General features: G+C 40.3%; 1 protein-coding gene across 1 annotated transcript; it reads right to left on the bottom strand.

The window, feature by feature from the left end:
• Positions 1-9,572: 9,572 nt before the first annotated feature.
• Positions 9,573-10,064, bottom strand: LOC138895571 (uncharacterized). Its single transcript, XM_070180276.1, has one exon. It carries the CDS (start codon positions 10,062-10,064, stop codon positions 9,573-9,575), a length of 492 nt encoding a protein of 163 aa, XP_070036377.1.
• Between the last annotated feature and the right edge of the window lie 12,013 nt (positions 10,065-22,077).

Genomic DNA, 22,077 nt, shown 5'->3' on the forward strand with positions numbered 1-22,077 from the left:
AGCCAACTTTGTTGAATTGTCAACATTGAAGAAAAAGAAGGAAAAGTGTGTGCAAATTATCAAATATAGTAGGCTTTAGAGAGTGAGGCTTCACCTATAAAAGTAGAGCTTCAACTCTCATTTTTATACACCAACAAAGAGAGAAAGAAAGAGTGAGGTTTCACAGACAAGGTATAAGAAAATAGTCTGTGAGAAAAATAGAGAGTGAGCGATATTATAGTGAGGTGGGAATATCAAAAGAGGTTTATTTCTTTTGAGTGTTGTAGTGGTCTTTGGAGTATTTGACTCGGACCTACAAAGTGTAAAAAATTTTGCTATAGTGATATCAGTTACTCGTCTCGGGGTCGTAATTTTTTCCCTTATTCAAAAGGGTTTTTCACGTAAAATTCTTGGTGTCGTAGTCACTCTTTTATTCTTGTTAATTACCGTATATCGATGCTACGTTATTATTCCGCTTTTATTACTGTGAATATTATTTCTATAAGGGGTTTATTCCTAACAACTGGTATCAGAGCACAGGTTCTGCTCGTTCACAGAAATACTATTCACTGTTGGTAGTACTATACTCTGTGAAAAACAAAAATATCCGGAGTAAAGTATGAGGTAGCAAAATTTAACGGAGATAGCGGTTTATCAACATGAAAAGAAGGATGAGGGATCTGCTAATCCAACAAGGCTGCTAGTGCAATCAGGCTGCACTTATCAGATGATGTGGTAAATAACATCATTGATGAAGACACCGCATGTGGCATTTGGACAAGGTTAGAAAGCCTATACATGTCGAAAACGCTGACAAATAAATTATACCTCAAGAAGCAGTTATACGCTCTACAAATGGGTGAAGTTACAATTTTTTTTGTCACATTTAAATATGTTTAATAGACTAATCACACAGCTCGCCAATCTCGAAGTGAAAATCGAGGAAGAAGATAAAGTCATCTTGTTGTTGAACTCGTTGCCATCTTCGAACAATAATCTGGCAACAACCATCCTGCACGGTAAGACTACCTTTGAGTTGAAAGATGTCACATCAGCTCTTCTACTCGATGAGAAGATGAGAAGGAAGCCTGAAAATCAAAGACATGCTCTCATCACAGAAGGTAGAGGCAGGAGTTATCAAAAGAGTTCGTGCAACTATGGTAGATCCGGAGCTCGTGGGAAGTATAAGAACCGATCCAAATCAAGAGCCAAAATTCCTACAATTGTGATCAACCGGGTCACTTCAAAAGAGATTGCCCAAATCCAAGGAAGGGCAAAGGTGAAATCAGTGGTCAGAAGAATGACGACAACACAATCGCCATGGTGCAAAATAATGATAATGTTGTTCTCTTTATAAATGAGAAAGATGAATGCATGCACTTGTCAGGTCCAGAGTTAGAATGGGTGATTGATACAACAACATCTTACCATGCCACACCGGTAAGAGATCTTTTTTGTAGATATGTAGGAGGTGATTTAGGCACTGTGAGAATGGGTAACAAAAGTTACTCAAAGATTGCGGGGATTGGTGACATTTGTATCAAGACAAATGTCGGATGCACATTAGTTCTAAAGGACGCGCGACATGTACCTGATTTGTGGATGAACTTGATCTCGGGAATTGCTTTAGACCGAGATGGATAAGAGAACTTTTTTGCAAATCAAAAGTGAAGACTCACCAAGGGATCATTGGTGATTGTAAAGGGATTTGATCGTGGCATGTTATACAAGATAAATGCAGAAATGTGCCAAGATGAATTGAACACGGCACAAGATGAGGTTTCTGCAGATTTGTGGCACAAAAGAATGGGTCATATGAGCGAGAAGAGATTGCACATATTTGCTAGGAAATCACTCATTTCTTATGCCAAAGGTACAACGGTAAATCCTTGTGACTTCTGTTTATTTAGTAAGCAGTATAGAGTCTCATTTCAGACATCATCTGACAGAAAATTAAATATACTTGATTTAGTATATTATGATATTTGTAGTCCAATGAAAATTGAATCGATGGGCGGTAACAAATATTTTGTTACTTTTATTGATGATGTTTCACGAAAATTGTGGGTTTATATTTTGAAAACCAAAGATCAGGTATTTCAAGTTTTCCGGATGTTTCATGCTATGGTGGAAAAAGAGACAGGCCAAAAGCTAAAGCGTCTCCGAAGTGACAATGGAGGTGAGTATACTTCAAGGGAATTTGAAGAGTATTGTTCGAGCCATGGGATCAGACATGAAGAGACAGTTCCTGGAACCCCGCAATACAATGGTGTAGCCGAAAGGATGAACCGTATTATTGTGGAGAAGGTGAGAAGCATGATCAGAATGGCTAAACTGCCTAAGTCTTTCTGGGGTGAAGCAGTTCAGACATCCCGTTACCTGATCAATAGGAGTCCATCACTTCCGTTGGCCTTTGACATCCCAGAGAGAGTTTGGACCAACAAGGAAGTGTCCTACTCGCATCTGAAGGTGTTCAGTTGCAGAGCTTTTGCATATATACCAAAGGAGCAGAGAATAAAGATGAATGATAAATCTGTTCCCTGCATATTCATCGGATATGGAGATGGAGAGTTCGGATACAAATTGTGGGATTTTGTAAAGAAGAAAGTCATCAGAAGAAGAGATGTAGTCTTCCGAGAAAGTGAAGTTGGAAATTTTGATGCTATGCTAGAGAAGGCCAAGAATGTTATAATTCCTAACCTTGTTACTATTCCTTCTACTTCTAACAATCCCACAAGTGCAGAAAGTAGGACTGACGAGGTTGCCGAGAAGGGTGAGAAACCTGGTGAGTTTATTGAGCAGGGGGAGCAACTTGATGATTATGTCGAGCAAGTGGAGTACCCCACTCGGGAAGAATAACAACCTCAATCTCTGAGGATATCAGAGAGGCCAAGGGTAGAGTCATGCAAGTATCCTTCCACAGAGTATGTCCTCATCAGTGATGAAGGGGAGCCATAAGGTCTTAAGGAGGTGCTACCTCATCCAGAAAAGAACTAGTGGATGAAAGCCATACAAGAGGAGATGGAATCTCTATAGAAAAATGGCACGTACAAGCTGGTTGAACTTCCAAAGGGAAAAAGACCACTCAAATGCAAATGGGTCTTTAAACTAAAAAAATATGGAAATGGCAAGTTCGTCATGTCACGACCCAATTCTCCCTCTGTAAGATATCGTGACGGCATCTAGTCTCGATGACTAGGTAAGCCTAATATTTGCGGAATAAAGAAAATGAAAGCAAAACTTTAACAACTAACTGCAATAGATAATTAAAATAACTAATAAAAATACCGTTCGGCATGTACAATAACCAACACTCGAGTATACACTATATTCCCAAAACCCGGAATATCATAAGTCACAAGCTACAAAAGAACAACTAGTATCTCTATACATCAGAGTCTAAGAAAAAAGGAGTACGAAAGGTAAATGACATATGAGGGAATAGAGGGGAACTCCGAGGTCTACGGACGTGGCAGGTGTACCTTGAAGTCTCCATACAACAGCAAGCACTCTCAGCTAATAACGGGGCGGATAAGAAGCACCTGGATCTGAACACAAAACATGTGCAGAAGAGTAGCATGAGTACACCACAACGGTACCCAGTAAGTGTCAAGCCTAACTTCGATAGAATAGTGACGAGGTCAGGTCTAGGCCCTACTGGGAAATAATAATAAGAAATATGATAAAAATAAAATGAAGAAAAATGGATAATTTAACAGATTCACAGAGAAATAACAACACAGCACAATGAGATAACAACTAGGGCACTCCCGAGATACCGTCTCGTAGTCCCAAAAGTAAATACTCAACAGGGGATCTCCCGAGATACCGTCTCATAGTTCCAAAAGTAAATATTCAACAGGGAATCTCCCGAGATACCGTCTCGTAGTCCCAAAAGTAAATATTCAATAGGATATCTCTCGAGATACCGTCTCGTAGTCCCAAAAGTGAATATGCGAGGAGATCTCCCGAGGTACCACCTCGTAGTCTCAAAAGTAAATGTGTAGAGGGATCTCCCGAGGTACCGCCTCATAGTCCCAAAAATAAATATACAGGGAGAACTCCCGAGGTACCACCTCGTAGTCTCAAAAGTAAACACACAGCTCAGCCAATAAATACAACAGTTAACAGCAAGAATTCTATAATTTAGACTGATAAAGATCAAGGAAGGACAGGAAATCAACTAGGCAGGTTGCACAGAGTTCAATAAGCAGTTAAAGCATGTAGACATGCGATATTAGACTACACAGGATAACTACACATGCTGGTATAACTTAATTAAGATGAAAACAAGTTGCTACTAAGTAAAAGTCGGGTTTTACAACAAAAGGCCCGTGTACGCACTCGTCACCACACGTACACGACGCTCACGGGCCCACGTATCGGAATTGGGTAAAAGTCACAAAATACGGACACCCATTCAACTACGAGTTCACTCGTACCAAAATTATCCAAATCCGATATCAAAATCCGAATCAAAACTCGAAAACTTATTGGAATAACTTTCCAACCTTTTCCCCAAATTTCTCAAATATATTCCTTAATTAGATGATGAAATCAACTATATATTAGTGGAATATAACCATAAATGAGTTAAGAATAATTACCCCAAAGTTCTCTCTGAAAAACCCTTGAATTATCACCTAAATCCGAGCTCTCAAAGTCCCTAAATTGAAAATGGAATAAAACCCTCGAACCTAGCCTTTTCTGCCCAGCGATTTCGCACCTGTGGTCTCATAGTCGCACATGTGATGCCGCACCTGCGAAAAAATCATCGCATGTGCAAATTCCACTTATGGCCAGGGTTTCCGCTTCTGCGGACCAGGGATCGCACTTGCGATCTCGCTTCTGTGGAGACCCTTCCGCTCCTGTGATCCCAAGCCTCTCCGCTTCTGCGTTCAAGCTTCCGCAGAAGCGATTCCGCTCCTGCGGCCTTCATGTCGCACCTGCGACCACAAGCCAAACTCCTCCGGCCCGCATCTGCTATCCTCCTCTCGCACATACGAGTCCGCACCAGCGGTCACCCAACCGCAGGTGCGATTATACCATAAGCTTGAAAGCTTCAGCAACTCACACAAGTCCAATTTCGATCCGTTAAGCACCCGAAACTCACCTAAGATACCCGGGACCTCAATCAAACATATCAACAAGTCCTAAAATACCATACGAACTCAGTCGAGGCCTCAAAACACATCAAACAACAACTAAAACACGAATCACCCTCTAATCCAAATTTAATGAACTTTGAAACGTCAAACTTCTACAACAGATGCCGAAACCCACCAAACCATGTCCGATTGACCTCAAATTTTGCACACAAGTCATATTCAACATTACGGACCTACTCCAACTTTCGAAATCGTAATCCGACCCTGATATCAAAAAGTCCACTTCCGGTCAAACTTCCCAAAAATTTGATTTTCGCCATTTCAAGCCTAATTCAGCTACAGACCTTCAATTCACAATCCGGACATGCTCCTAAGTCCAAAATCACCCAACGAATCTAACAGAACTGACGAAACTCCATTCCGGAGTTGTCTTCTCACGGTTCCGACTACGGTCAAAATTCTATAACTTAAGCTTCAACTTTAGGGACTAAGTATCCCAAATCACTCTAAAACCACAAACAAAACCTCCCGGCAAGTCACATAAGCAGAAAATGATACACGAAAAGCAGTAAATAGGGGATCGAGACTATTACTCTTAAAATGTTCGGCCAGGTCATTACATCCTCCCCCTCTTAAAATAATCGTTCGTCCTCGAACGAGTATAGAGACATACCTGAAGTCGTGAAAATATGAGGATAATGGCTGCGCATATCATGATCGGTCTCCCAAGTCGCTTCCTTGACCGGCTGACCCCTCCACTGAATCTTCATAAAAGCAATGTTCTTTGACCTCAGCTTTCGAACCTGCCTGTCCATAATATCCATCGGCTCCTCAACATAAGAAAAATTCTTGTCCAATTGGATTGAGATGAAATCCAACACATGAGACGGAGCGTTGTCCCCTGCTAGACAAGGATGCAAGGCAAGCTCATAAGCAATCTCCCCAACTCGCCGCAACACCTCGAATGGGATAACAAACCTTGGGCTCAGCTTGCCCTTCTTCCCAAACCTCATAACACCCTTCATGGGCGAAACCTAGAGAAGACCCGCTCCCCAACCATGAATGCAATATCGCGAACCTTTCGATCCGCATAACTCTTCTGTCTGGACTGGGCTGTGCGAAGTCGATCCTGAATCACCTTAACCTTCTCCAGAGCATCCTGAACCAAGTCTGTGCCCAATAGCCTAGCCTCGCCCGGCTGACTAACCCACTAGAGACCGACACCGCCTACCATACAGAACCTCATATGGTGCCATCTGAATGCTTGACCGATAGCTGTTGTTGTAGGCAAACTCAGCAAGTGGCAAGAATTGATCCCAAGAACCTCCAAACTCCATCACACACGCACGGAACATATCCTCTAGTATCTAAATAGTGCGCTCGAAGTGTCCGTCTGTCTGAGGATGAAATATTGTGCTTAACACTACTCGAGTACCCAACTCCTATTATACGGCCCTCCAGAACCGTGATGTAAACTACGTACCCTGATCAGAGATAATAGATATCGACACACCATGAAGCCTGACAATCTCATGGATATAAACTCGAGCCAGATGCTCGGAAGAATAAGTAGTCATCACAGGAATGAAATGAGCTGACTTGGGCAGCCTATCCACAATCACCCAAACTGCATCAAACTCTCGTTGAGTCCATGGAAGCCCAACAACAAAATCCATAGTGATCCGCTCCCATTTCCACTCTGGAATATCTAACTTTTAAAGCAATCCACCTGACCGCTGGTGCTCACACTTTACCTGCTGGCAATTTAGACACCGAGCTACATACTCTACTATGTCCTTCTTTATTCTCCTCCACCAGTAATGCTGCCTGAAGTCCTGATACATATTCGCAGCACTGTGAGCCTCCTGGAGAATCAACTCACGCAAACCATCTACATTGGGCACAAATAGCCTGCCCTGCATCATCAGTGCACCATCATCTCCAATAGTGAACTCCTTAGCATCACCGTGCTGAACCATGTCCTTAAGGACAAGCAGATGGGGGTCATTATACTGACGCTCCTTGATACGATCATAAAGAGAAGACCGAGAGACTACACAAGCCAAGACTCGACTCGGATCAGAAATATACAATCTAACAAACTGGCTGGCTAAGGCCTGAACATCCAACGCCAATGGCTTTTCAGCTGATGGTAGATATGTTAAGCTCCCCAAACTCTCCGCCCGATGACTCAAAGCATTGGCCACCACATTGGCCTTCCTAGGATGGTATAAAATAGTGATATCATAATCCTTAAGCAGCTCCAACCACCTCCGCTGACGCAAGTTAAGATCCTTTTGTTTGAACAAATACTGGAAACTACGGTGATCGGTGTAGATCTCACAAGGGACACTGTACAAATAGTGTCGCCAAATCTTCAAGGCATGAACAATAGCTGCTAACTCAAGGTTGTGGACGGGATAGTTCTTTTCCTATACCTTCAGATGTCTGGATGCGTAGGAAATCACCCTACCGTCCTGCATCAACACTGCACCGAGACCAATCCGCAACGCATCACAATATACCGTATAAGACCCCAAACTTGTAGGCAATACCAATACTAGGGTTTTAGTCAAAGCTATCTTGAGCTTCTAAAAGCTCTCCTCACACTCCTCTGTCCACCTAAACGGAGGACCCTTCTGAGTTAGCATGGTCATAGGTGCTGTAATAGATGAGAAACCCTCTACAAATCGACAATAATACCCCGCCAAACCAAGAAAATTCCGGATCTCCGTAGCTGAGTAGGGGTGGGCATAAAATCCGAAAAATCAAATTCTGAATCGGACCGAATTAATTCGGTATTTCAGTATCAGTTTATTCGGTATTTCGGTCCCTACTTCGGTATAAGATTTTTAGTTTTTCGGTATTTCGGTACGGTCCTCGGTATTGAAGTTTGGATATTTCGGTATAGTGATATACCAAATTATTTAAGTACATCTTCCTTCACTGCTAGCCCAAGTTATCAATTTTCAGCCCAACATTTCTAACTTGTTAGTTCTTACCCTTAGCCTGTAACCCATCGAGACTAAGCCCAACTCCCTAACCTAACATTAGAAATTATTAGAAAAGTAAAGGAACTTCTCACATTTGTTGTTGTTATGCTCATTTATCACTTTATTAGAAATTTTCTAATGATGTGATTTCTAATATAAATTATTAGAAGTAAAGAAATTAAGAAACTACTCACATTCTACTGTTATGCTCATGTAGTGATTTCTATTAGAAATTATTAGAAGAAGTGAAGGTACTGCTCACATTTTGTTGTTGTTATACTCATTATCACGTAATTAGGAATTTTTAATGAATTAGCTTAGCACTGTTTAGTTAACAAAGATATGGTACGATACCGAACCGTACCGAACCAAACAAGAAAATATCGAACCGTATCGAATTATTTTGGTACGGTATTTGGTATTCACAATTGATATACCGAATACCAAATTACCGAACCGAAATTTTTAAATACCGTACCGAAATACCAAACGCCCACCCCTATAGCTGAGGACGGTCTAGGCCAACTCTGCACTGCTTCCACCTTCTTTGGATCTACCTTAATCCCATCACTCGATACTACATGACCCAAGAATGCCACTGAGTCTAGCCAAAACTCGCACTTTGAAAATTTTGCATATAACTTCTTTTCTCTCAAGATCTGAAGCACAGTCCTCAAGTGCTGCTCATGATCCTCCCGAGTCCGGGAGTACACCAGATTGTCGTCAATAAACCCAATGACGAATGAGTCAAGATAAATTGGGAACACATTATGCATCAAGTGCATGTCAATAAACCCAATGACGAATGAGTCAAGATAAATCGGGAACACAGTATGCATCAAGTGCATAAAAGTTGTTGGGGCATTGGTCAGCCCAAATGACATCACAAGAAACTCGTAGTGACCATACCGAGTCCTGAAAGCAGTCTTTGGGATATCTGGTTCCCGAATCTTCAACTGATGATACTCTGAACGTAAAATACTCTGGCATCCTATAACTGATCAAATAAATCACCAATACGAGGCAATAGATACATGTTCTTCACTGTAATGTTGTTCAGCTGGCGATAATCAATGCACATACGCATAAAACCATCCTTATTCTTCACAAAAAAGACCGGAGCACCCCAAGGTGACACACTGGGCCAAATGAAGCCCTTATCAAAGAACTTCTGTAACTGCTCCTTCAATTCCTTCAACTCCTTCAACTCAAGAGGAGCCATACAATATGGAGGAATAGAGATGGGCTGAATTCCCGGAAACAAGTCAATGCCAAAATCAATATCTCTGTCGGTTGGTATGCTAGGAAGATCAGCTGGAAATACATCTAGAAAATCCCTCACTACTAGGACTGACTCAACTGTAGGGGTATCAATATTGATATCTCTCACATAAGCTAGATACGCATCACACCCCTTCTCAACCATTCGTTGAGCTTTAAGAAATGAAATAACTCTAATGGGAGTACACTCTAAGGTACATCTCCACTCTAATCACGGTAATCCTCGCATAGCCATCGTTACGGTCTTAGCGTGATAATCAAGAACAACATAATGGAACGACAACCAGTCCATGCCCAAAATAATATCAAAGTCTACCATGCTGAGCAATAACAAATCGGCTCTAGTTTCAAAACCACTAAGAACAACCAAACACGATTGATTCACACGGTCCATAACAAGAGAATCTCCCACATGTGTAGATACATAAACAAGATAACTCAAAGAATCACGAGATACGCCCAAATACGGGGCAAAATAAGAGGACACATAGGAATAAGTGGAGCCTGGATCAAATAAAACCGACATATCTCTTTGATAGACCAGAACAATACTTGTAATGACAGAGTCAGAAGCAACTGTCTCTGTACGAGCAAAAAGAGCATAATATCTAGCCTGGCCTCCCCCTCTATGGCGACCTCTACCTCCCTGACCTCCACTTTGAGCTGACTGAGCAGGTGGGGCGGTAGCTGGTGCTGTAATCATAGCCTGAGGACCTGGTGGAGCACGCGGTGGATGAGAAGTCTGTGAAGGTGCACCCTTCATAAGTCTGGGGCAATCCCTTACCATATGGCAAGTGTCACCACACTCAAAACAAGCTCTCGGAGGGCGTAGCTGCTGTGACTGGCTCGGGCCAGGTCTGCTGGACTGACCGCTAAGAGCACCTTATGCAGGAGGTGTACTAGATACTGGCGGTGCATAATAAGGTTCGAAGAGCTGAGTGAACGGGGCGACTCACATAGCCCATTCCATGACGAACTACAACTGGGGCACGAGTACAACTGTAAGTGCCAGACTCTCGAAACCTCTTTGCCTCCTTCTCCTCTCTCTCTAGAGCAAGTATACCCTCAAATCTCCTGGCAATACTCATAACCTGCTGGTAAGAAATATCCATCTCCAACTCTAGGGCCATGCTAAGCCTGATACTGGGTGGAGTCCCTCAATAAACTGACGAACCCTCTCTCGAACTGTGGCAACCAAGGCTGGTTCATGTCGGGCCAAATCACTAAAGCAAACTGCATACTCTGATACAGTCATAGCACCCTGGTGCAACTGCTCAAAGTCCGCGCGCCATGCGTCCCTGAGACTCTTATGAACATACCCCCTCAAGAACATGTCCGAGAACTGAGTTCATGTAAGTGAAGTTGCCTCCGTTGGACTACCCAACTTATAATCACACCACCACTGATAAGTTGCTCCTCTAAGATGGAATGTAGTAAAAGAAACCTCACTCGACTCCGCTACGCCCATAGTACGGAGAATACGGTGACACTCCTCCAGAAAACTGTGGGCATCCTCTAACGCCAATCTATTGAAGGTAGGGGGTGGTACTTCTTGTACCTCTCAAGTATGAGCTGCTCCACCTCAAAAACAGCTACCCTAACCTCAGGCTGAGCTGGAGCTACCGGTTGTATCGGTATAATATCTGGAACCTGATCGACCTGAACCCGCTGCTCTAGAGTACCGGCGATGGGGGTCTATGCTCCTCCCTCGGCCTGAGATGTGGCAGGAGCAAGTGGAAGCAATCCAACCTGAGCTAAGGTGCTGAACATGCTCAGAAACAGGGCTAGAGTACCCTAGATGGCTAGTGCAGCAACAGGTACCTTAGGTGTCTGCCATCTAGCTGGAGCTACTGGGGGCTCCTCTGTAGCAGCTCGTGCGGGTGCTCTGGCTGCACCGCGTGGACGTCCTCGGCCTCGGCCTCTCGCGACTCTAGCAGGGGGCGCGGGTACCTGGTCATCAGATCCGCATATACGTGTCCTCACCATCTGTGAGAGAATAAAATACAAAAGTTTAGAATTTCGAAGTCAACAATTTAGCACAACAAAATCAAAGTGTAATTTTTTTCCTAACAGTTCCATAGCCTCCCGAAGATAAATACAGACGTTTTTGTACCGATCCACAAGACTCTACTAAACTTGCTTGTGACTCACGACACCTATGAACCTAGAGCTATGATACCAACTTGTCACAACCCAATTCTCCATCCGTAAGATATCGTGATGGCACCTAGTCTCTACGACTAGGTAAGCCTAATATTTGCTGAATAAAGAAAATGAAAGCAAAGCTTTAACAACTAACTGCAATAGATAATTAAAATAACTCATAAAAATATCGCCCAACATGTACAATAACCAACAATTGAGTATACACTGTATTCTTAAAACCCGGAACATCATAAATCAAAAGCTACATAAGAACAACTAGTATCTCTATACACCAGAGTCTAAGAAAAAAGAGTATGAAATGTAAATGACATAGGAGGGAATAGAGGGGAACTCCGAGGTATGCGGACACGGAAGATGTACCTTGAAGTCTCCGTATAGCAACAAGCACTCTCATCTAATAACGGGGCGGATAAGAAGCACCTGGATCTGCACACAAAACAAGTGCAGAAAAGTAGCATGAATACACCACAATGGTACCTAGTAAGTTTCAAGCCTAACCTCGGTAGAATAGTGACGAGGTCAGGTCTGGGCCCTACTGGGATATAATAATAAGACAGATAATAAAAATAAAATGAAGAAAAACGAAGAATTTAACAGAAAGAAATCACAGAGAAATAACAACACAGCACAATGAGATAACTGCAGGTGCACTCCCAAGATACCGTCTCATAGTTCCAAAAGTAAATAATCAAGAGGGGATCTCCCGAGATACTGTCTCATAGTCCCAAAAGTAAATACTCAACAGGGGATCTCCTGAGATACCGTCTCGTAGTCCCAAAAGTGAATATGCAGGGAGAACTACCGAGGTACCGCCTCGTAGTCTTAAAAGTAAACACACAACTCAGCCGATAAATACAACAGTTAACAGTAAGAATTCTACAATTTAGACTGATAAAGATCAAAGAAGGACAGGAAATCAACTAGGCAGATTGAACAAAGTTCAATAAGCAGTTAAAAAACGTAGACATGCAATATTAGACTAAATAGGATAACTACACATGCTGGTATAACTCAATTAAGATGAAAACATGTTGCTACTAGGTAAAAGTTGGGTATTTACAACAAAAGGCCCGTGTACGCACTCGTCACCGCACGTACACGACGCTCACATATCACAACAGTACCAAATCCTAAAGGATTTTCCCCCACACAAGGTTAGGCAAGACACTTACCTCAAACCGAGCTCAATCAATCAGTAAGAATGCTCTTTCCTCGATTATCCGACTCTGAATGGCCCAAATCTATCCAAAAATAATTACATACCATAAATACAACTATAATAGACTAATCTAATTAATGAAATCAAGACTTTAACAAGAATTTCAAAAATTATCCTAAAAGTCGACCCGGGTCCACGTCTCGAAATCGGGTAAAAGTCATAAAATACAGACACCCATTCAAATACGAGTTCACTAGTACCAAAATTATCCAAATACAATATCAAAATCCGAATCAAAACTCAAAAACTTATTTGAAGAACTTTCCAACTTTTCCCCCAAATTTCTCAACCAAATTCCTTAATTATATGATGAAATCAACTATAGATTAGTGGAATATAACCATAAACGAGTTAAGAATCATTACCCCAAAGTTCTCTCTGAAAAAACCTTGAATTATCACCTTAATTCGAGCTTTCAAAGTCTCAAAATTTAAAATAGAATAAAACCCTCGAACCTAGCGACGCCGCACATGCGGAAAAACCATCGCAGGTGCGGATTCCACTTATGGCCAGGGTTTCCGCTTCTGCGGACTAGGGATCGCATATGCGATCTCGCTTTTGCGGAGACCCTTCCGCTCCTGCGATCCCAAGCCTCCCAATCCTCTCTGCTTCTGTGTTCAAGCATCCGTAGAAGCGACTCGCTCCTGTGGCCTTCATGTCGCACCTGCAACTACAGGCCAAACACCTCAAGCCCGCATCTGCGATCCTCCTCTTGCACGTACGAGTTTGCACCTGTGGTCACCCCACCGTAGGTGCGATTACACCAAAAGCTTGAAAGCTCCAGCAACTCACAAAAGTCTAATTTTGATCCGTTAAGCACCTCAACTCACCCGAGGCCCCCGGGACCTCAACCAAATATACGAACAAGTCCTAAAACACCATACGAACTTAGTCGAGCCCTCAAAACACATCAATCAACAACTAAAACATGAATCACCCTCCAATCCAAACTTAATGAACTTAGAAACGTCAAACTTCTACAACAGATGCCGAAACCCATCAAACCATATCCGATTGACCTCAAATTTTGCACACAAGTCATATTCGACATTACGGGCCAACTCCAACTTTCAAAATCGGAATCCGACCCCGATATCAAAAAGTCAACTTCCGGTCAAACTTCCCAAAAATTCGATTTTCGCCATTTCAAGCCTAATTCATCTACAGATCTCTAATTCACAATCTGAACACGCTCCTAAGTCCAAAATCACCCAATAGAGCTAACTGAACTGACGAAACTCCATTCTGCTATCATTTTCCCACAGTTTCGACTACTGTCAAAATCATATAACTTAAGCTTCAACTTTAGGGACTAAGTCACTCTGAAACTACAAACAAAACTTCCCGGCATGTCACATAAGCAGAAAAAGATACGGGTAAAGCAGTAAATAAGGGATCGGGAGTGGAGAAGTTGGACGTGAAAACTACATTTCTTCACGAAGATTTGGAAGAGGAGATTTATATGGAGCAGCCAGAATGATTTGAAGTAGCTGGAAAGAAATACATGGTGTGCAAATTGAATAAGAGTCTTTATGGATTGAAGCAGGCACCAAAGCAGTGGTACTTGAAGTTTGACTCATTCATGAAAAGTCAAACATACATAAAGACATATTCTGATCCATGTGTATACTTCAAAAGATTTTCTGAGAATAACTTTATTATATTGTTGTTATATGTGGATTACATGTTAATTGTAGGAAAAGATAAGGGGTTGATCACAAAGTTGAAGGGAGATTTGTTCAAGTCATTTGATATGAATGACGTGGGCCCAACACAACAAATTATGGGTATGAAGATAGTTTCAGAGTGAACAAGCAGAAAGTTGTGGCTGTCTCAAGAGAAATACATTGAATGTGTACTGGAACGCTTCAACATGAAGAATGCTAAGTCAGTCAGCACACATCTTGCTAGTCATCTAAAGTTAAGCAAGAAGATGTGTCCTATAACAATGGAGAAAAAGGAAAGCATGACCAAAGTTCCTTATTCCTCTACCGTCGAAAGTTTGATGTATTCAATGGTATGCACTAGACCTAATATTGCTCATGCAGTTGGTGTTGTCAGCAGGTTTCTTGAAAATCAAGGAAAAGAACACTGGGAAGTAGTCAAGTGGATACTCAGGTACCTGAGAGGTGCCACGGGAGATTGTTTGTGCTTTGGAGGATCTGAACCAATCTTGAAGGGCTATACAGATGCTGATATGGCATATGACATTGATAACAAAAAATTCACTACTGAATATTTGTTTACATTTTCAGGGGGAGCTATATCATGGCAGTCGAGGTTGCAGAAGTGTGTCGCACTCTCTACAACTGAAGCTGAGTATATTGCCGCTACTGAAGCTGGCAAAGAGATGATATGGTTGAAACGGTTCCTTCAAGAGCTTGGATTGCATCAGAAGGAGTATGTCGTCTATTGTAACAGTCAAAGTGCAATAGACCTTAGCTAGAACTCCATGTACCATGCAAGAACCAAACACATCAACGTGAGATATCATTGGATTCGAGAAATGGTAGAGAATGAATCTATAAAAGTCAAAAAGATTCACACAAGTGAAAATCCTGCTGATATGTTGACCAAGGTGGTACCAAGATATTCGAGCCATGCAAAGAACTTGTCGGCATGTACTCAAACTAGAAGACAATGCTACCTCCTCTAGATGAATGAGATTGGAGGGGGAGATTGATGGGGTCCATCTCATCAATAGCCAAAGTAATAGGCATGTGCCTAAGAAAAATATTTGGCTGAGAATTTCTTTAGTTTGGTAGCCAACTTTGTTGAATTTCTTTGGTTTAGTAGCCAACTTTATTGAATTGTCAACATTGAAGAAAAAGATGGAAAAGTGTGTACAAATTATCAAATATAGTAGGCTTTAGAGAGTGAGACTTCGGCTATAAAAAAAGAGCTTCAACTCTCATTTCTATACACCAACAAAGAAAAAAAGAAAGAAAGAGTGAGGTTTCATATACAAGGTATAAGAAAATAGTCTGTAAGAAAAATAGAGAGTGAGCGAGATTGTAGTAAGGTGGGAATATCAAAAGAGAGTTATTTTTTTTGAGTGTTGTAGTAGTATTTGGAGTATTTGACTCGAACCTATAAAGTATAAAATTTCTTGCTATAATAATATCAGTTGCTCGTCTCGGGGCCGTACTTTTTTCCCTTATTCAAAAGGGTTTTCCACGTAAAAATCTTGGTGTCGTAATCACTCTTTTATTCTTGTTTATTACCGTATCTCGGTGCTACGTTATTATTCCGCTTTTATTAATGTGAGTATTATTTGTGCAGGGGGTTTATTCCAACAACTGTAGCTGCTCCACTAGACACTAAATGGATACAGATTCTCTGGTGTACTCTTGGTGCTACTTTCTGCACATGCTATTCCTTTTTCAGTTCATCAACTACTTATCATTTGGCGTTACTAAGTTATAAGCTCTGATAGTTTACCATTTGCTTAGGAGGGGGCATTATGGAAGAAAGACATTGAACTGTGTCATACAAAACTACTGATGACCCTTGTCTGTCATTTCCTTAGGATGGGGGCACTGGAGAAGAATGATATCGAACTGTGTCATACAAAATTAGGAACTTCAATTGATGAACTCTTGCATAATGTCCTTCAAGAAAGCTTGAAAACATGACTTTCATCTGGCATCTGTCTAGTATATGATTACTCTACTTGTATGTTTGCCAACACCTTAGAAAATGAATTGGATATCTATGGTTGCTCTATTCTCCAAACGGAATTAGATAAGAGCTTGAAGGATTTTTACCTCACATTTTCTTTTCATACGTGAATAGCCTAACCGACTCTTGGATAGCTGCTCAATCTACTCGTTAACAACCCAGATTCTGGACACTAATTCTAGATCATTGTGCAGATATGCTTAGCTGTACTATTTCACTTGTAGAAAGGACTTATCGCTTTTCTCGATCATGAGTACTTGCTGTCTTATGTATCTCAGATAGTGATTGACTACATTGTTGAGCAGTTGATCGCGTGCTTCCTACTAGGGACTATAATTGTGTTTGATTCTTATTTGGCTGTTGCTGGAACATGGTGGGAAAATGATTTCATGGTTGTCCTGCTTCCCACTCATTTTCAGAAACTTTTTCCATGGGAGAGTTGTGCATTAGGTGGTAATAACACCTTGCGTTTGTTGCTTTGAATGTGCTCTGATTTTTAAACTGGCAGGTTAAAAGAGGAATTGAAGACCCACAACACTTGAGGTCAAAACTTTTTCTTTTCTGACTTAAAGAGATAAATTCCAACCATTTAAAACTGTCATGATTTAATTTAAGATTAGCTCATAATGGTATTTAAGTAGTTTGCTTTTCCTTTCTGCCTCTACTTCTCAAGATTCTGGCCTTTTTTAAAAGATGAGATATCTCCAGGGCTATTTTTTATTAATAAGGGCAAAGAAGGCCAAAAACCAACTGTTTGTACTTTACATGGACAATTTGGGACATAAATTGTCTGGCATTGTCAGAAATACATGCAAAATAGAGGTGCAATATGGCTATTATTTTGTCAAAATGGAGTCCATCTCACATGAGCATAAGCATCTTTGTAAAGTGTAGACTTTGTTGGCAATATTCTTTGGGACCCAAAAATATTGCATTGTATGTTGGACATCATTTGCACAAGTTGTATCTCTTCTTTTACACCTAAGAGGTCAAGACTTTTTTGTCTATAAAAGGAAAGGCCATTAGTTCATTTTAGACACACCAACAAGACTTGTCTTTAATTCTTGTTTCTTCCTTTCTTCCTTTATTAATTGTGTTTTGTATGAGAGTTAAGTGTTGGGAAGCACTTGTGTGAACCCTTTCTTTGGAGTGATCTTGTGAGGTTATTCTCTTAGGGTATTTGGGATTAATTAGAGTGTTTACTCTAATTTTGTACTCTTATTGTTATAGTAAATTGCTCCTCTCCGCTTGTGGACGTAGGTCACTTTGACCGAACCACGTTAAATTTGTATCTTCTTTATTCTACTTTAATTGTCGTTGTTATCAACTCCCATTGTCTTTGTTATTGTCATTATACCGTTGTTTGGCTAAATTCCGCACTACCCAGGTTTTCGATCCTAACAAATTAGTATCAGAGCCGGATCTAACCGGGTTAGTTTTCAATAGCCAAAATGACTCTAACAAAGACCTATGTTGAGAAATTTGACCGAAATACAAAATTCGAAATGTGGCAATTAAAGATGGAAGCTATCCAGGATGGCTTAGACTTGGCGTTGCAAGGAAAGGAGAAGAAGCTGGATAAAATGACGGACGAGAAGTTTGCCATCATAGACAAAAAGGCAAAAGCAGATATCATTTTAAATCTCTCAAATGAAGTTTTACGTGAAGTTTCTGTAGAAACCACAGCTAAAGGCATGTGGGAAAAATTAAAAATCTTATATATGAAGAGGACGGTAGAAAATAGACTTTACCTGAAGCAGAAGCTTTATACAATTCGTATGGGTGAAGATACCTCTATTCTCTCTCATCTTGACACCTTTGATTCCATTCTTATGGATTTGAGTAATATAGATGCTAAAATTAAAGATGAGGATCAAGCCGTGTTACTGCTTTGTTCTCTACCCCCATCTTTTAAGCATATAAGAGATACTATGTTTTATGCAAAGGATAATATCTCTTATAAGGATATTAAATCTATCTTAAAATCAAAAAAACAGATAGATAGTGATATTACTGGGGAAGCTAGTGGAACTCAAGCGGAAGTTGACTTGTTTGTTAGGGGAAAATCCGACTCCAATTCCAGATACAATAATTTAGAGTGTCGCTATTGTCATAAGAAAGGTCACAATATCTCTGAATGCTATAAACTAAAAAATAAAGAAAAGCACAAAGAAAGAAAAAATGAGCACAAAAATACTGACACCGCCGAAGCTAGTGTAGCAACTGATGAGATTGAGGGAACTATATTTTTAGCAACTGAAACTAGTTTCAGATTAGACAATGAGTGGATTTTAGATTTCGGTTGTTCATATCATATGTGTCCTAGCAGGGACTTGTTTTCTACATATGATTTAGTTGCAGGTGGAGTTGTCCAATTGGGTAACAATGTTACTTGTAACATTATTGGCAAAGGTACAATTCGGGTCAGAATGTACGATGATGTGGTGAGAACTCTCACCGATGCTAGATATGTTCCCGAGTTGAAGAAAAATCTCATCTCTCTAGGCACTTTAGAATCCCTTGGGTGCAAATTCACTGGTGAAGGTGGAGTTCTGAAAAATTTTCAAGGTGCTCGTTTGATCATGAAAGCACACAGATCTGGTTCGTTGTATACTTTATTGGGATCCACTGTTATAGGCCCTACTACAATTTCGGTATCAGACAATTTGTCTGATTTTGATGGCATTAAATTTTGACATATGCCCATTGGGGCTTTTGCGGAGAAGGTGGAGCAAATTTACTATATCATCCAAAATTAGGCCAATGTGGAGATTTGTAATATGACCATTATTTTGTCAAATGGAGTCCATCTCACATAAGCATAAGCATCTTTGCAAAGTGTAGACTTTGTTGGCAATATTCTTTGGGACCCAAAAATATTGCATTGTGTGTTGGACATCATTTGCACAAGTTGTATCTCTTCTTTTACACTTAAGAGGTCAAGACTTTTTTGCCTATAAAAGGAAAGGCCATTAGTTCATTTTAGACACACCAACAAGACTTGTCTTCAATTCTTGTTTCTTCCTTTCTTCCTTTATTAATTGTATTTCGTATGAGAGTTAAGTGTTGGGAAGCACTTGTGTGAACCCTTTCTTTGGAGTGATCTTGTGAGGTTATTCTCTTATGGTATTTGGGATTAATTAGAGTATTTACTCTAATTTTGTACTCTTATTGTTATAGTAAATTGCTCCTCTCCGCTTGTGGACGTAGGTCACTTTGACCGGACCACGTTAAATTTGTGTCTTCTTTATCTACTTTAATTGTCGTTGTTATCAACTTCTATTGTCTTTGTTATTGTCATTAGACCGTTGTTTGGCTAAATTCTGCACTACCCGGGTTTCCGATCCTAACAAGAGGTTTGCTGCTTGCTTGGGTAAATTTTCTGCCCGTTAAGGTGATTTTTAGCATTGTTGTTAGGTCAGGGATCGACTATCTGTTACAAGCTATGGTGCTATAGCTACACAAATAGATTCATATTTTTGGTGACGCTACTTGAAGATGTTCATCTTGTTTCTTGTTGCAGGTGTTGAGGTTGCAGTTCTCTATATAACTAAATCTGGGGAGTTCTAAATTATCAGGCATTCACAAACTCAAGGGGCATTTACAGAGTGGCAGAGACAATGCCAGAGAGTGATCGTTGGGATGCATGCCTAGCGAGATCCATCAGCAGCTTCCATGAACACTGCACACATATATGATATGGAAAATCGGGTGTGAAGTTCAGCTACAATCATCCTTCTGGACATTCCCACACAGTCAGGCCATTCGTTTATCGTCCAGCCAGTGTCCCAACATTCTGCATCTAGTAAAACTATACACATCCTAAGGGTTGTCTGTTCTTGATCAAGTTGTTGTATAACTTGGTTGCAGTGATTTGATTGGAAACCTAATTGCAGTCTGGCAATATATGTTGTAAACTGTCTTATGTACGTATACTTAGCAATTAGGGAACCTCCTCACAAGTGCTAGTTCCTCATTTTGGAGTTTCCAATTGCTTGACTACATCTGTAGAATGGCCATTCCTTGGCAAAAGGATGATTGGTGTAAATTCTTTAGTCAAAGTTCTTCTGTTCTGAGTATCTTTTTCCTTTTTAAAAAGGTATGATGCAATTGGAGTTTTTTTTTTCTTGAAAAGCTAATTCACCCTTCACTTTTTACCTTCTTAAAGGAGAAAAGAAACGATGAACAAAAGAAAAATTGTAGTCATTGCTCTACTATTACTTCCTTCCTTTTTGCTTCCCTTTGTAGTGCTACTGAGAAACTATAAAATAACCTCCCAACTAAACGTAGGTGGTGAAGTTTTAGGATTATGTCACAACTTGAGGGAATAAAGTTTATTTTTGGCGATTTCTTGCATAGCTACAAGGATTTGAATTTTGAAGGCCATTTTAAAATTTCATGGGATGTATAAAAAAGAGAAAAAGCGGACTTGAAGCTATGCATATATTTGTTCTTTACGTTTTCCGAAATAAATTTAATATTTTCTGGAACCTACAATAATTTAATATAGAGTATTTCTTATCATATCAGAGAGAAGAAAAAAAAGAGTACGTTAAAGATAACCTATATCTAAAGGAATAAAGACACGATAAAAAAAATGGATAGGAGAGCACAATTGAATTACACTGTATCAAAGCCACGTTTCGATCCTGGGACCTGTGGATTATGGGCCCAACAAGGTTCCGCTACGCCACTCTAATTGTTGTTGGCATACGCTACAACACAATTTAAATGACTGAGGCGAAGACAGGGCACTGCAGATTTGTTTTTTTTTTTTGGGTAATTAAAGACTTTTATTTAAAACATAGTACTTAATAGTCATTACAACATGCAATTTGCCTAGGCCACATAGTACCTATTCCATCTCTATCAAAAATAGAAATAACAAAAGCGGGAGGATAATAATACAATATTAATTTATCAAACTAGTCCAGGTTGCATCCATTCTTATCACGACCCAAAATCACACATGTCGTGATATCTTAATACTAGGCAAGCCGACAACCTCAATAAATCACAATTTCTTTTAAATGTGGAAAAAATAATAATTAAATTTAAGAGAAACCCCCACACATACTTATATAAATACACTCCTAAAACCTGGTGTCACTGAGTACATGAGCATCTATATATTACAAGTCTGGGAAACCAGGTCTATAATAAAACGAGACCAAATACAATAAACAAAAGGATAGGGAAGGAGAGACAAGGTCTGCGAAACATAGTAGCTACCTCTGAATCTCCGGGAAATCAACAGTGTGAAAGAATCAACACCCATTGTGACCAGGATCACCTGGATCTGCACACAAAGTGCAGGGTGTAGTATGAGTACAACCAACTCAGTAAGTAACAATAATAAATAAGGAATTGAAAGTAGTGACGAGCTTCTCATCTAAGTCCAAATACAGTACTTTCCAACATGAAAGGGTAGGCATGCTCTCAAATTCAACATTTAAAATTTCACAGAAATTTCATATCAAATTTGACTGAAACATAAAATAATATTTTTACAAAATTTCTAAAATAGTGATATATGACAGCTGAAATGCAGCAAATAATGAAATCAGTGCATCCTCTCAGAGTAACAGTCACTCAGTCCTCCCATTCACTCTAACCTCACAGTCACTCTTTCCTCACAGTCACTCATCGC

This window comes from Nicotiana tomentosiformis, chromosome 7 (assembly GCF_000390325.3).
Source record: "Nicotiana tomentosiformis chromosome 7, ASM39032v3, whole genome shotgun sequence".
Taxonomy (NCBI): domain Eukaryota; kingdom Viridiplantae; phylum Streptophyta; class Magnoliopsida; order Solanales; family Solanaceae; genus Nicotiana; species Nicotiana tomentosiformis.